Source organism: Eubalaena glacialis, chromosome 4 (genome assembly GCF_028564815.1).
Source record: "Eubalaena glacialis isolate mEubGla1 chromosome 4, mEubGla1.1.hap2.+ XY, whole genome shotgun sequence".
Taxonomy (NCBI): Eukaryota; Metazoa; Chordata; class Mammalia; order Artiodactyla; family Balaenidae; genus Eubalaena; species Eubalaena glacialis.
In genome coordinates, this window is record NC_083719.1 from 171,362,269 (window position 1) to 171,374,595 (window position 12,327).

Sequence of the window (12,327 nt, forward strand, 5' to 3'; positions counted from 1 at the left end):
GCATCCCTTCCTCACTTTTTACACCTGTTAAGTTCTTTGATGGTCCTGACTAGTCCTTTCTTTATAAACAGAATGTCTTTGGACTTGACCAAGCACATTTTTGTTGTTTTTCTCTACTTTATATATTCTCAGAACTATAATAATAATAATCTAAAATTTATTTTTCACAAATTAAAATTTCAACAAACTTCCAAAACATTTAAAGGGTCATTCTCAATTTCTCTCCTCCCATTGCTGCAGGTGAGTAATTTCAGGGGCACAGCTATTTATTCTAAGGGTCACCGGCTTGCAGATTACCCAAAATGCCACTAGATGGCGCATAAATCAGGACTCACCTCTCCACCGCCTCCACCCATCCTCGTCTCAGAGTTGGTATTTCAGGATTTCAAGGCTGAAATGTGCTTCTCTCCAAACCAATTAACTCTTGATAAGCAGGGAAAGATTACATTAGGACCATTTTCCAAATGAGTGCAAAATACTCAGAAACATTCCAAAATAGGTTATATATATTTTTCTGAGCTAGCAGGTTAATTGATTATAAAATAATAAAACTATCGCCAATCCAGGATTTTTACTAATTCTTCATTGTTTGAATTAAAATGGTCAATAATTTTATGGGAATTTCCTGGCGGCCCAGTGGTTAGGACTCCGTGCTTCCACTGTAGGGGGCACGGGTTCCATCCCTGGTGGGGGAACTAAGATCCCGAATGCCGGCAGTATGGACAAAGAAAAAAAAGGTCAGGGGCTTCCCTGGTGGCGCAGTGGTTGAGAGTCTGCCTGCTAATGCAGGGCACTCGGGTTCGAGCCCTGGTCTGGGAAGATCCCACATGCCGCGGAGCGGCTAGGCCCGTGAGCCACAATTGCTGAGCCTGCGCGTCTGGAGCCTGTGCTCTGCAACAAGAGAGGCCGTGATAGTGAGAGGCCCGCGCACCGCGATGAAGAGTGGCCCCCCCCCCCACCCGCTCGCCGCAACTAGAGAAAGCCCTCGCACAGAAACGAAGACCCAACACAGCCATAAATAAATAAATAAATTAATTAATTAAAAAAAAAAAAAAGGTCAATAATTCAGAGTTATTTTCCATTTAATTAACACAGATATATTTATTAGCACAAGGCCTAGGGCCTGCAATACTATTAGAGGGCTCATGAAATTGTGTTAATTTCTAAGATCAGAAGAAATAAATAAATTTTTAGGGTGAAAATTATATTCATTTTACACCAACACAGTCCTAAAATGTAAAATTTTAAATTTTTATAAAACTGAAATAAATTAAAAAATTAAACTGTATTTAATTTATTTAATAAATTAAATTGTATTTAAATAAAAATTAAATAAATAAAATTTAAATAAAAATTAAAAACGATTTTTTTTCTTTGGCTGCTCTGCAAGGCTGGTGGAATCTTAGTTCCTGGGCAAGGGGTGGAACCCCTGCACCCTGCAACGGAAGTGCGGAGTCCTAACCACTGGACTGCCAGGGAATTCCCTTTTTAAAACAAAAACAAAAGCAAAAACAATTTTTATGGAGGAAGGCACAAGTACCTAGGGCTCATGGAAGACTTGATGTAGCCCTGGGTATTAGGTTTCCTAAAAGTATTCCTTCGTTCATTTCAGATATCGATGCTACAGGCTTTGCCTTTCTTGGGTATTCTTTTCACACGGATTGTAAAGGACCCTGTAAATTCCTGGACCATATCCCCTTGGCCCTTATTCCCTTTCTTACCTGCCAGACTTTGAATTCCCCTGTACATGTGGCAGGTTTGGAAGTACTGGGAGATTAACGCCTCCTGGTCAAAACTCTTGAGCAAGACGATTGGGGGCTGGTGGATAAACATCCCACTTCCCTTGCTGCCCCTCAGGGACCTCCAGGTGGGATTAAATTGTAGTGGTCCCACTAAAGAATGTCACTGGCCACCTGGCTCTTCAAGGATTGAGTCATTGGCCACTGCAGTCACTGACCTTCAACACACCCTGAAAGGGTTCAGGAATGAGGCTCTCTGTGCTCTGGGAAAACTGACAGAACAGCCCTTCAGATAGTTAGATATTTTCAGGAGAGTTTTTTTTGTAAATAAATTTATTTATTTTATTTATTTATTTTTGGCTGTATTGGGTCTTTGTTGCTGTGCACAGGTTTTCTCTAGTTGCAGCGAGTGGGGACTACTCTTTGTTGCGGTGCGCGGGCTTCTCATTACGGTGGCTTCTCTTGTTGCGGAGCATGGGCTTCAGTAGTTGCAGCACATGGGCTCAGTAGTCCACGGGCTCAGTAGTTGTGGCTCGCGGGCTCTAGAAAACAGGCTCATTAGTTGTGGCTCACGGGCTTAGTTGCTCCGCGGCATGTGGGATCTTCCCGGACCAGGGCTCGAACCCGTGTCCCTTGCATTGACAGGCGGATTCTTAACCACTGCGCCACCCGAGAAGCCTCAGGAGAGACTTTTGTGAACCCAATTTCTTGCATCTTCCCATACTTAGAAAAGCACTAAAATCATTAACTAAGGTAACTGTGCCTTGTGACCAGCAGTAATTATCTACCAAGATGTGTGCTTGATTGCACACCCTCTTCTCCAGAATTACATATATGCTGACCTGCTCCCCACCTCTTTGGAGCAGTTGCTCACAGAGCTCTCTGAGAGGCTGTCTCCTGGGCTATAGTCCTCAGTAAGTCCCCAAATAAAACTGAAACTCACAGCTCTCATTTTGTGTGTTTTTATTTCAGTCAAAACCTTGATAATACACTTTTATTGTCTGTCTCCCTTCCCCACTCCACCACCCATGGCTTTGGAGATGAGGCAAGGATTACTTAGAGACTCTAAGAACTATAATAATTATGTGACATGATAGAGATGCTGAATATGGCTACAGTGGTAATCATATTACAATATATCAATGTATCCCAGGCCCTGGTGACTACCATTTTACTCTCTTTTTTTTTTTTTTTTTACAAGTTTGGCTTTTAGGTTCCACATATAAGTGAGATCATACAGTATTTTTCTTTCTCTGTCTGACATCATACTTGGCATGATGTCCTCAAAGTCCATCTATATTGTCGAAAATGGCACTATTGCCTTCTTTCTCACCACTGAATGACATTCCAATGGGTCTATGTACCAATCTTGTTTATCCATTCATCTGTTAATTGGCACTCAGGTCATTTCCATATCTGTAATTTTCTGTAATTTTCTCGTCTGTTGAAGAGCTGCTAGCTGGGTGATATGAGGAAACTGACCTCATTTCTGAGTCTCTCTTTCCTTCTTTTCTTTTTTCTTTTTTTTTGTAAAACAGGGATGATTATCCTGTCTCACTGGTATCTGTTGCTTAGCAGAGCCTTATTAAGTTGTCCTATTCCATTTCCTCTGCTTCCTCCTCTCAGGTTCCTGAGAAGCAGTGGGAAAATGCCACCTGGCTGGTGACGGAGTTCATGCTGGTGGGTTTCTCCACCTTCCCAGGCCTGAGGACCACCCTCTTTGCACTGTTCTTCCTCACATACTTGGTTACCCTGAGTGGCAATGTCACCATCATCACCATCATACATGCGGATCGGACCCTTCACGCTCCCATGTACCGCGTCCTGGCCGTGCTGTCCCTCTCTGAGACCTGCTACGTGCTGGTCACCATCCCCAATATGCTGGCTCATCTGCTCATGGAGAGTGGCGCTATCTCCATCCCTGGCTCTTGGGCTCAGATGTTCTTCTTCCTGGGCCTGGGACGCAGCCACTGCTTCCTCCTTACCCTGATGGGTTACTACCGCTAGGTTGCCATCTGTCATCCCCTGCGTTATTGGGTGATCATGAGACCCACAGTTTGCCTCTACCTGGGAGCCCTGGTTTTCTGCTTCGGGTCCTTGGTGGCCTTGATCGAGACCAGCCTGACCTTCTCCTCGCCCTTCTGCCGCAGCGACCCGTGTGGAGCACTTCTTCTGCGACATCACCCAGGTCCTGAAGCTCAGCTGCGCGGGGAGTGCCAGCAAAGCGCTGGCCATCTTCTTCCTGAGTATTCTCGTGGTGCTGGTCTCCTTCCTCCTCATCCTCCACTCCTACACCTTCATTGTGGCCGCCCTCCTGAGGATCCCCTCAGCAACCGGCCGGCACAAGGCCTTCTCCACCTGTGCGGCCCACCTCACCGTGGTCATTGTGCATTTTGGCTGCGCCTCCATCATCTACCTGCGGCCTGAGTCCAGAGGAAACCCGGACCAGGACCGCCTGGTGGCTGTGTTCTACACAGTGGTGACACCGCTGCTGAACCCGGTGGTATACACTCTGCGCAATAAAGATGTGAGGGTGGCATCGAGGAGGACCCTGGCGCGAAGCCGCGGAGTTTTAAAAATAAACACTCGTCCTAAGTTCCGGCTCTAGCTTTTTCATGAACACTTGCCCTGCCTGACACTCAGTTCCCCCACCTGGAAAACAGAGGCCACTCCCATAATCTTAAATGAAATAGCCTGGGTGAGGTAATTTACAAACAGTGCCTGAGACCCAGCATCAACTCCATAAAGGCTGCCCTTTCCCTTCGTCTTCGTTTCCTTGACTTTGCTGGGTTGCAACGCGGTCTTCAGCGCATGATGGTCACTAGTGGAGGGCGGCCCTGACCCTACCCGGTGCTGGCGGGCAGTGGAGGGGCAGTGCTTTACCCAGCAGTGAACAGGGGTTGGCACCCGGTCCAGCATCCTTTTATTTTGTCTCGCTCAGAAGTAGTTCACTTTTTTTTGCGGGGGGGTGGGGTGGGGGTGGGGAATGAATGTTACCAACCAAAGGCTGCCTTTATTTTTCCTGTCACACTTAAATGATGTTTTCATGATTGTTGGCCACCTCTCTCCCCCTTGGGTCCTTTATTTCTTTGGTATATGATGGGGAAAGAAAGAAAAAAGGAAGAATTAAAATTTTTTTATTGTAGTAAAATATATATAACAAAATTTATCTTTTTATCCTTTTAAAATTTTCTTCTTATTGTTGAATTTTATGAATTCTTTGTATATTTTGGATAACAGTCCTTTATGAGATATGTCTTTTGCAAATATTTTCTCCCAGTCTGTGGCTTGTCTTCTCAGTCTCTTGATACTATTTTTTCCAAGTATTTATCACTAACTAAAATGATCTTATTATCTATTGTTTGTCTCCTTTAGACAGTGTAAGGTCTTCGTACAACCTCTCACTACAGTGTAAGGTCCAAAAATAACGTGTATTTCCAGTGCATAGCATGGAGCCTGGTATTTTGGATGCAGTTGACAAATATTTGTTGATTGAATGAATGGATAAGAACTGTTAACATTTTTTAGTTTGCTTTATTCTTTTTGAAAATGGCATTAAGCTGTTTTAAGTTCTTCCATCTCCTTTTTTAAATTTTGAAGCTCAATTTCAAATTATCGCCATTTTCATCTTCAAAATTAAGGATAATGGTTAGCCACTTACAATAGCATGAGATGAATTTCTACTATTTAATCATTTTTAAGTGTACAACTCAGTGGCATTAACTACATCCACAAGTTTGTGCAACCATCATCACCATCTCTTTTCAAAACTTTTTGCATCCTCCTAAATTGAAATTGTGTGCCCTTTAAGTAATGACTCGTCATTCCCCCCTCCTCCCCATCCCTGGTAACATCTAACTTACTTTCTGTCACTATGACTATGCCTATTCTACATATTTCATATAAGTGTAATCATATAATACTTGTCCTATTGTGTCTGGCTTATTTCACTTAGCATATCGTTTTGAAGGATCATCCATGTTGTAGCACACATCAGAACTTCATTCCTGTCTATGGCTGAATAATATTCCATGTTATTTACATGGATATATATATATATTTTGTTTATCCATTTGTCTGTTGATGGACACTTGGGTTGTTTCCACATTTTGGCTACTGTGAATAGTGCTGCTATGAACATTTGTGTATACGTATCTGATTGAGTCCTTGTTTTCAATCCCTTTGGGTATGTAACTAGGAGTGGAATTGCTGGATCATAAGGTAATTCTGTTTAACTTTTTGAGAAATCACCAAATTGTTTCTCATAGTGGCTGCACTATTTTACATTCCCACCAGTAGTGTACTAGAGTTCTAATTTCTCCACATCTTTGTCAACACTTGTTATTTTCTGGTTTTGAAGATTTTAGCCATCCTAATAGATGTGAAGTGAGTTTTGTAGTTTAGTAGTTCACTTTTGTTTAATTAAACACAGATGATGGATTGAAATCATCCAAAGTATCTTCTCTGACCACAATGGAATGAAATGAGAAATGAGTAACAGAAGGAAAACTGGACACTTTACAGATATATAGAAATTAAACAACACACCTTTGACCAATGGGTGAAAGAAGAAATTACAAGTTAGATTGGAATATACTTAAAATGAATGAAAATGAACGCACAACATACCAAATCTTGTGGGATTCAGCAAAAGCTATGCTCAGAGGGAAATTCATAGCTGTAAGCACTTACATTAAAAAAGAAGAAAGATCCCAAGTCAGTAACCTAACTTTACACCCCAAGGAACTAGAAAAAAAGAGCAAGATAAACACTAGTGATGAGGCTTCCACTATAACAATGTTGGTGAGGATGTAGAGAAATTGGAACAATTGCACACTGTTGATGGAATTATAAAATGGTGCAGTTGCTATGGAAAATGGTATGGTGATTCCTCAAAAGATTAAAAATGAAAAATAGAATTACCATATGATCTAGCAATTTGACTTCTGAGTATATATAGAAAAGAACTGAGGGACTTCCCTGGTGGTCCATTGGTAAAGAATCCACCTTACAATGCAGAGGACGTGGGTTCAATCCCTGGTCAGGGAACTAAGATCCCACATGCGGCAGGGCAACTAGGCCCGCGTGCCACAACTACTGAGCTCGTGTGCCTCAACTAGAGCCTGTGAGCTGCAAACTACAGAGCCCACGTACTCTGGAACCCGCGCACCACAACTACAGAGCCCACATGCCCTGGAGCCTGCACGCTACAACTAGAGAAGAGAAAACCTGTACATCACAATGAAAGATTCCCACATGCCTCAACGAAGATCCTGCGTGCTGCAACTAAGACCTGACACAGCCAAAAATAAATAAAGTAAATAAATAAATAATAAATAAATCTTAAAAAAAAAAGAATTGAGAGCAGAGACTTTTTTTAAAATTAATTAATTAATTAATTAATTTTTGGCTGTGTTGGGTCTTCGTTTCTGTGCGAGGGCTTTCTCTAGTTGCGGCAAGCGGGGGCCACTCTTCATCGCGGTGCGTGGGCCTCTCACTATCGTGGCCTCTCTTGTTGGGAGCACAGGCTCCAGATGCGCAGGCTCAGTAGTTGTGGCTCACGGGCCCAGCCGCTCCGCGGCATGTGGGATCCTCCCAGGCCAGGGTTCGAACCCGTGTCCCCTGCATTGGCAGGCAGATTCTCAACCACTGCGCCACCAGGGAAGCCCAAAAGCAGAGTCTTAAAAAGGCATTTGTACACTCATGTTCATAGCAGCACTATTCGCAGTAGCCAAAAGGTAGAAGCAACCCACTGACAGATGAATGGATAATCAAAATGTGGTATATACACACAATGAAATATTATACAGCCTTAAAAAAGGGCAGTCTGACAAATGCTAAAACGTGGATGAATCTCGAGGACTCTATGCTGAATGAAATAAGCCCGACAAAAAAGGACAAATATTGTATGATTCTGCTTATATGAGGTAACTAGAGAGGTCAAATTCATAGAGACAGAAAGTAGAATAGTGATTGCCAGGGGCTGGAGCCGGGAGAGGGAGAATGGAGAGTTGTTTAATGACTATGAAGTTTCAGTTTTGCAAGATGAAAAAGTTCTGGGGATGGACGGTGGTGATAGTTGCACGACAATGTGAATGTACCTAACACCACTGAACTGCACACTTAAAAATGGTCACAGTGGTAAATTTTATGGTATGTGTATTTTGCCCCAATTACAATTTAAAAAGTTACTGCTATGAGAGGCAGGCAGTATAAGCAAGAGAAGGATTTCTTTGTCTTGTAAATATCTTGGTGCTGAAACACCTGAAGGCATCTTCCTAGGCAGAACCAGAAGGACTGGTGCCACTTAGCCTAATGAGTCAATCATTCACAGCATCTAATTCAAACTGTCCTTCGAGCCCTGGAATGGCTTCTTGTGGCTGGTGACCCACAGACTTGAAAAAAAAACTTCCAATCTACATGCAAAATAAATGTTAAAGCCATAGTAAACCAAAAACCTCAGTGGAAGCATGGGAAGCACACAGAAGTCACTGAATTTAGCAATTAAAATATTTAGTTAGGCAGGAATTGTGAAGACTGCCATTGCTGAGAGTAAGGTCTTTGTCCATGGTCCTTGGCTCTATCCTCTGGGAGGTTCCTCACTGGCCTCTGTTCCCCATCACCACTTCTGAAGCTTTCTCATTCCATTTCCTGCTGGTATGATTTTAAGGACCTCGTGGTACAATCTTGGGGCATTGTTGTTTTTTTTGTTGTTGTTTTTTTGGCTTCACCTCGAGGCTTGCAGGATCTTAGTTCCCGGGCCCACAGTGAAAGCGCTGAGTCCTGACCACTGGACCGCCAGGGAACTCCCTGGGGTATTGTTTTATATGCCAGAGAGTCATGATCTTTTGCAGGCCAAGCTCATAGTTTCTCTCAAAAATTTAGTAGGTGTCTGGTCTTTTTTTCTTCAGGCAGCTCCATGGGCAAGTAACCACAGCCAAAGATTTCCGCTGGCACAGCTCTTTTTTTTTTCCTTTTCACTTTTTAAACTGTGGCAAAATACATACAACATAAAACTGACCATCTTAACTACTTTGAAATGTATGGTAGTTCAGTGGTATTAAATGCATTCAGAATGTTGTGCCACCACCCCCACCATCCATCTCCAGAACTCTTCATCTCATAAAACTGAAACTCTGTCCCCATGAAACGCTAACTCCTCATTCCTCACCACCCCCTGCCCCCCACCAGCCCTTGGTAACCACCATTCTACTGTCTTTTCTTTATGAATTTGAACTACTCTAAATAGCTCATAGAAGTGGAATGATACAGTATCTGTCTTTCTGTGACTGTTATTTCAATGAGCATCACGTCCTCAAGGTTCATCCACCTGGCATAGTTCTTAAACCCGAATGATGCCCTCATTTATTTCCTGGCTTCTATACTTGATTGGACCTTGGCATTCTCTCGAGGATGCTGAGAAATGGTTAATCTCTTGCTACAACTGCCTCCTCAGGGCCACTTTGTATCGCTGCTTCCCCTTGAACCCCCAAATCACCAGACTCAGTCCATTTAAATTGCAGTCTGCATGGAGAGAGACTACCTCAATATTGTTAGGGTCCCTTCTGCCTCTGCTTGCCTCAGTACACCTCTCTCTTTAATGACAGTGGCAAGAAGTAGCAAACAAACATAACAAATAATCTGGCTTTTCCTAACCACTTCCCAGAGGGCTATAGACTCAATAAACACAGTCTGCTATGCAAGACTCACAGTTTTACCTGCCTGGTGAGGATGACTAGAGGTCCAGGTGGCGCTGTCTTTGGTTCAAGGAGATGGAAGCAAAGACTGCGGCCTTGCATCACAGTTTAGAAGGAGCCTGGTGCCTTGGGCTCCTTCTTAAAGGCTGTAAGAGTGCTTAGAAACACAGGTCACCTCATTCCCACTGAACCAGGGGGTCTGGAGATCTGGGTTCCAGTTTAGCTTTGAACCACTTGCTGAGACGTGGGACGGTCCCTTTCCTTCTCTGTGTCTCAGAGGTCATTAAACGAAGGAAATGGCACATGGTTTTTTTCCCTCTTTGACATTTTTAGACCCTATGCTTTCTCTGAAACTCATAAATATGAGGATTGATGAGGAAAGGCCTGGTAAGTTCACTGTTTCCCAAAATGTGAAGCTCTTAACAGTAACATTTCCTGCATGTGGCATGAAAGAAACTTTTGAATTACACAGGCAGAAATTTATTCCCTTTCTCAGTTCTCTTTGAAGGCTGATGATTACTTCAAAGAAAAATTTCCGTTTGGTGCTAGTGTATCTTTTAAAAAAATTATTTATTGGGAATTCCCTAGCTGTCCAGTGGTTAGGGCTCCACACCTTCACTGCCAAGGGCCCGGGTTCAATCCCTGGTCGGGGAACTAAGATCCCACATCCCGCATGCTGCATGGTGTGGCCAAAAAAAATTTTTTTTATTTACATAGTGTGAGTGTGTATAATATCTGTCTATATACACACATATGTATGAAGTTACATGTATAATTTTATTTTTAAAGCATCATACAGTAAAATAGATTTTTTAGTGTACAGTTCAATGAATTTTAACACATGCAACCACCACTACAATCTGGATGCAGAACACTCCATCACCCCCCAAAATTCCTCATGCTACCCTCCATATGTCACACTTTCCGTATCCCCTGGCAACCATTGCTCTGTCCTCCTACACTATGGTTTTGTCACTTGGAGATTATCATATCAATGGAGTCACACAATATGTAATCTTTTGAGACTGGCTTCTTTCACTCAGCATAATTTTTTTTTTTTTTAGCAATTTAGCATAATTTTTTTTGAGCCTGTGGGTAGAGAATGCTTTTCCCCTTAAGCTTTTCTTTTTTTTTTGGTCATGTCACACAGCTTGTGGGATCTTAGTTCCCTGACCAGGGACTGAACCTGGGCCCTCGGCAGTGAAAGCACAGAGTCCTAACCACTGGACCGCCAGGGAACTCCCTCCCCCACCCAAGTTCTATTGGGATATAATTGACATATGATATTGAATAAGTTTAAGTTATACAACATAATGATTTATTATTTGTATTTATTGTGAAATGATCACCACAATATGTTTAGTTAACATTCAGCACTTTACATGGTTATAAACTGTTTTTCTTGTGAAAAGAACCTTTAAGATCTACTCTCTTAGCAACTTTCAAATATACAATACAGTATTGTTAACTGTAGTTACTACATTGTACCTTACATACCCAGGACTTACTCATCTCATAACTAGAAGTTTGTACCTTTTGACTACCTTCATCCATTTCCTCCACCCCTCACCCCCTGCCTCTGACAACCACCAACTGGTTCTCTGAGCATAATTGTTTGAGATTCATCCAAGTTATTGTGTTACCGTATTTTGTTCTTTTATTGCTGAGCAGTGTTCTATGGTATGGATGGACCACGGTTTGTGTAACCACCTAATGAGCGGCATTTTGGTTTCTCCAGTTTTTGGCTATTACATATAAAGCCACTATGAACAATCATGTGCAGGTTTTGTGTGACTTAGGTTATTCAAAACCCCTTCTGGTTTCCCAACTCACTTAGAATAAAATTCAACATAAGCACAGTGGTATCTGGGTGGGCCCCCAAAACTACACCCTGTGATAGGCATGAGGGAGCCATGTGGTTGAAGCACAGGGCCCATTCTTGAATTGCTTCCAGTCTGGAGGCCCAGGCAGCGCTGCTTGAGTTCACAGTCTGCCTCTATCACTTACAAGCTGTGCAACCTTGGGTAAGTTCCTTAACCTCCCTGTGCTTTAGTTTCAGCATCTATAAAATGGGGATATTGCTAATACACCTCCCTTCCAGGGCTGTTGTGAGGATTAAATGAGTTTATATGTCAAAAGGGCATGGAACAGTGCTTGCACATAGTAAGTGCTTGACATAAGATAATCACTATTTCATTATTGGCTCTGGAAGTTTAATTGGGCCCAGAAGGCCCTTCTAGGACATTTGCATTTTATCCTGTTAATATTGGCAAGGAGAGTGGGGTTGAGCTGGTAGGTGAGAGACAGTGGGGAGAGGGACTGGTTTGGAGACTGTTGGAATAATCCAGAGCAGCTCTTATAGAGAGGCGGGTAAGAGCCTGTTTGGAGTGGATTCAAGAAGAATAGGAGAAGAGCTCACGGAGACAGTAAGTACAGATGGATTTTGCTAAAAAGAGGAGCAAATGGACAGTCACAAGTGGAGAATGTGGGGCCATCGGAGGGTTTTTTTTTTTTTTAATGGGTGAAATGAAAACCTAGGAATGATTCAATATAAAATAAAATTAACGATGGGGTGGAATCCTTGGAGGGAAATCCCAGAAGTTGACAAGGGATGGAAGTCAGTCTTGGAGGGAAGTAGGGCGCTCGGGACCAGAATTACTCCCCCTGTACTGATGGGGAGATCATTTTCCAGATGCCAGACGGCTGCAACGTGGTGAAGCTCTTGTTGGAACCGTGGACCACTCAGAGGACCCATTCCCCTGCACCGGAAGCAGAAAAACTCCAAGCGTCCGGGGAAGGGGGCAGAGCTTACAAGGGTAGGGCAACAGCGGAGGCGGGGATAGGGGAGAGGGGGCGGGCCTCTGCCTTCGCAGAATTGCGGTGGGATGGGA

The 12,327-nt window shown here is 43.0% G+C and overlaps 1 protein-coding gene across 1 annotated transcript; it reads left to right on the forward strand.

The window, feature by feature from the left end:
• The first annotated feature begins 312 nt into the window (after nucleotides 1–312).
• LOC133090644 (olfactory receptor 10T2-like) lies at nucleotides 313–4,347 on the forward strand. The gene is made up of 4 exons (XM_061189026.1): nucleotides 313–372; nucleotides 1,757–1,867; nucleotides 3,366–3,642; nucleotides 3,890–4,347. The coding sequence occupies exons 1-4, from the start codon at nucleotides 313–315 to the stop codon at nucleotides 4,345–4,347; spliced, it is 906 nt and encodes a 301-aa protein (XP_061045009.1).
• Nucleotides 4,348–12,327: the final 7,980 nt, after the last annotated feature.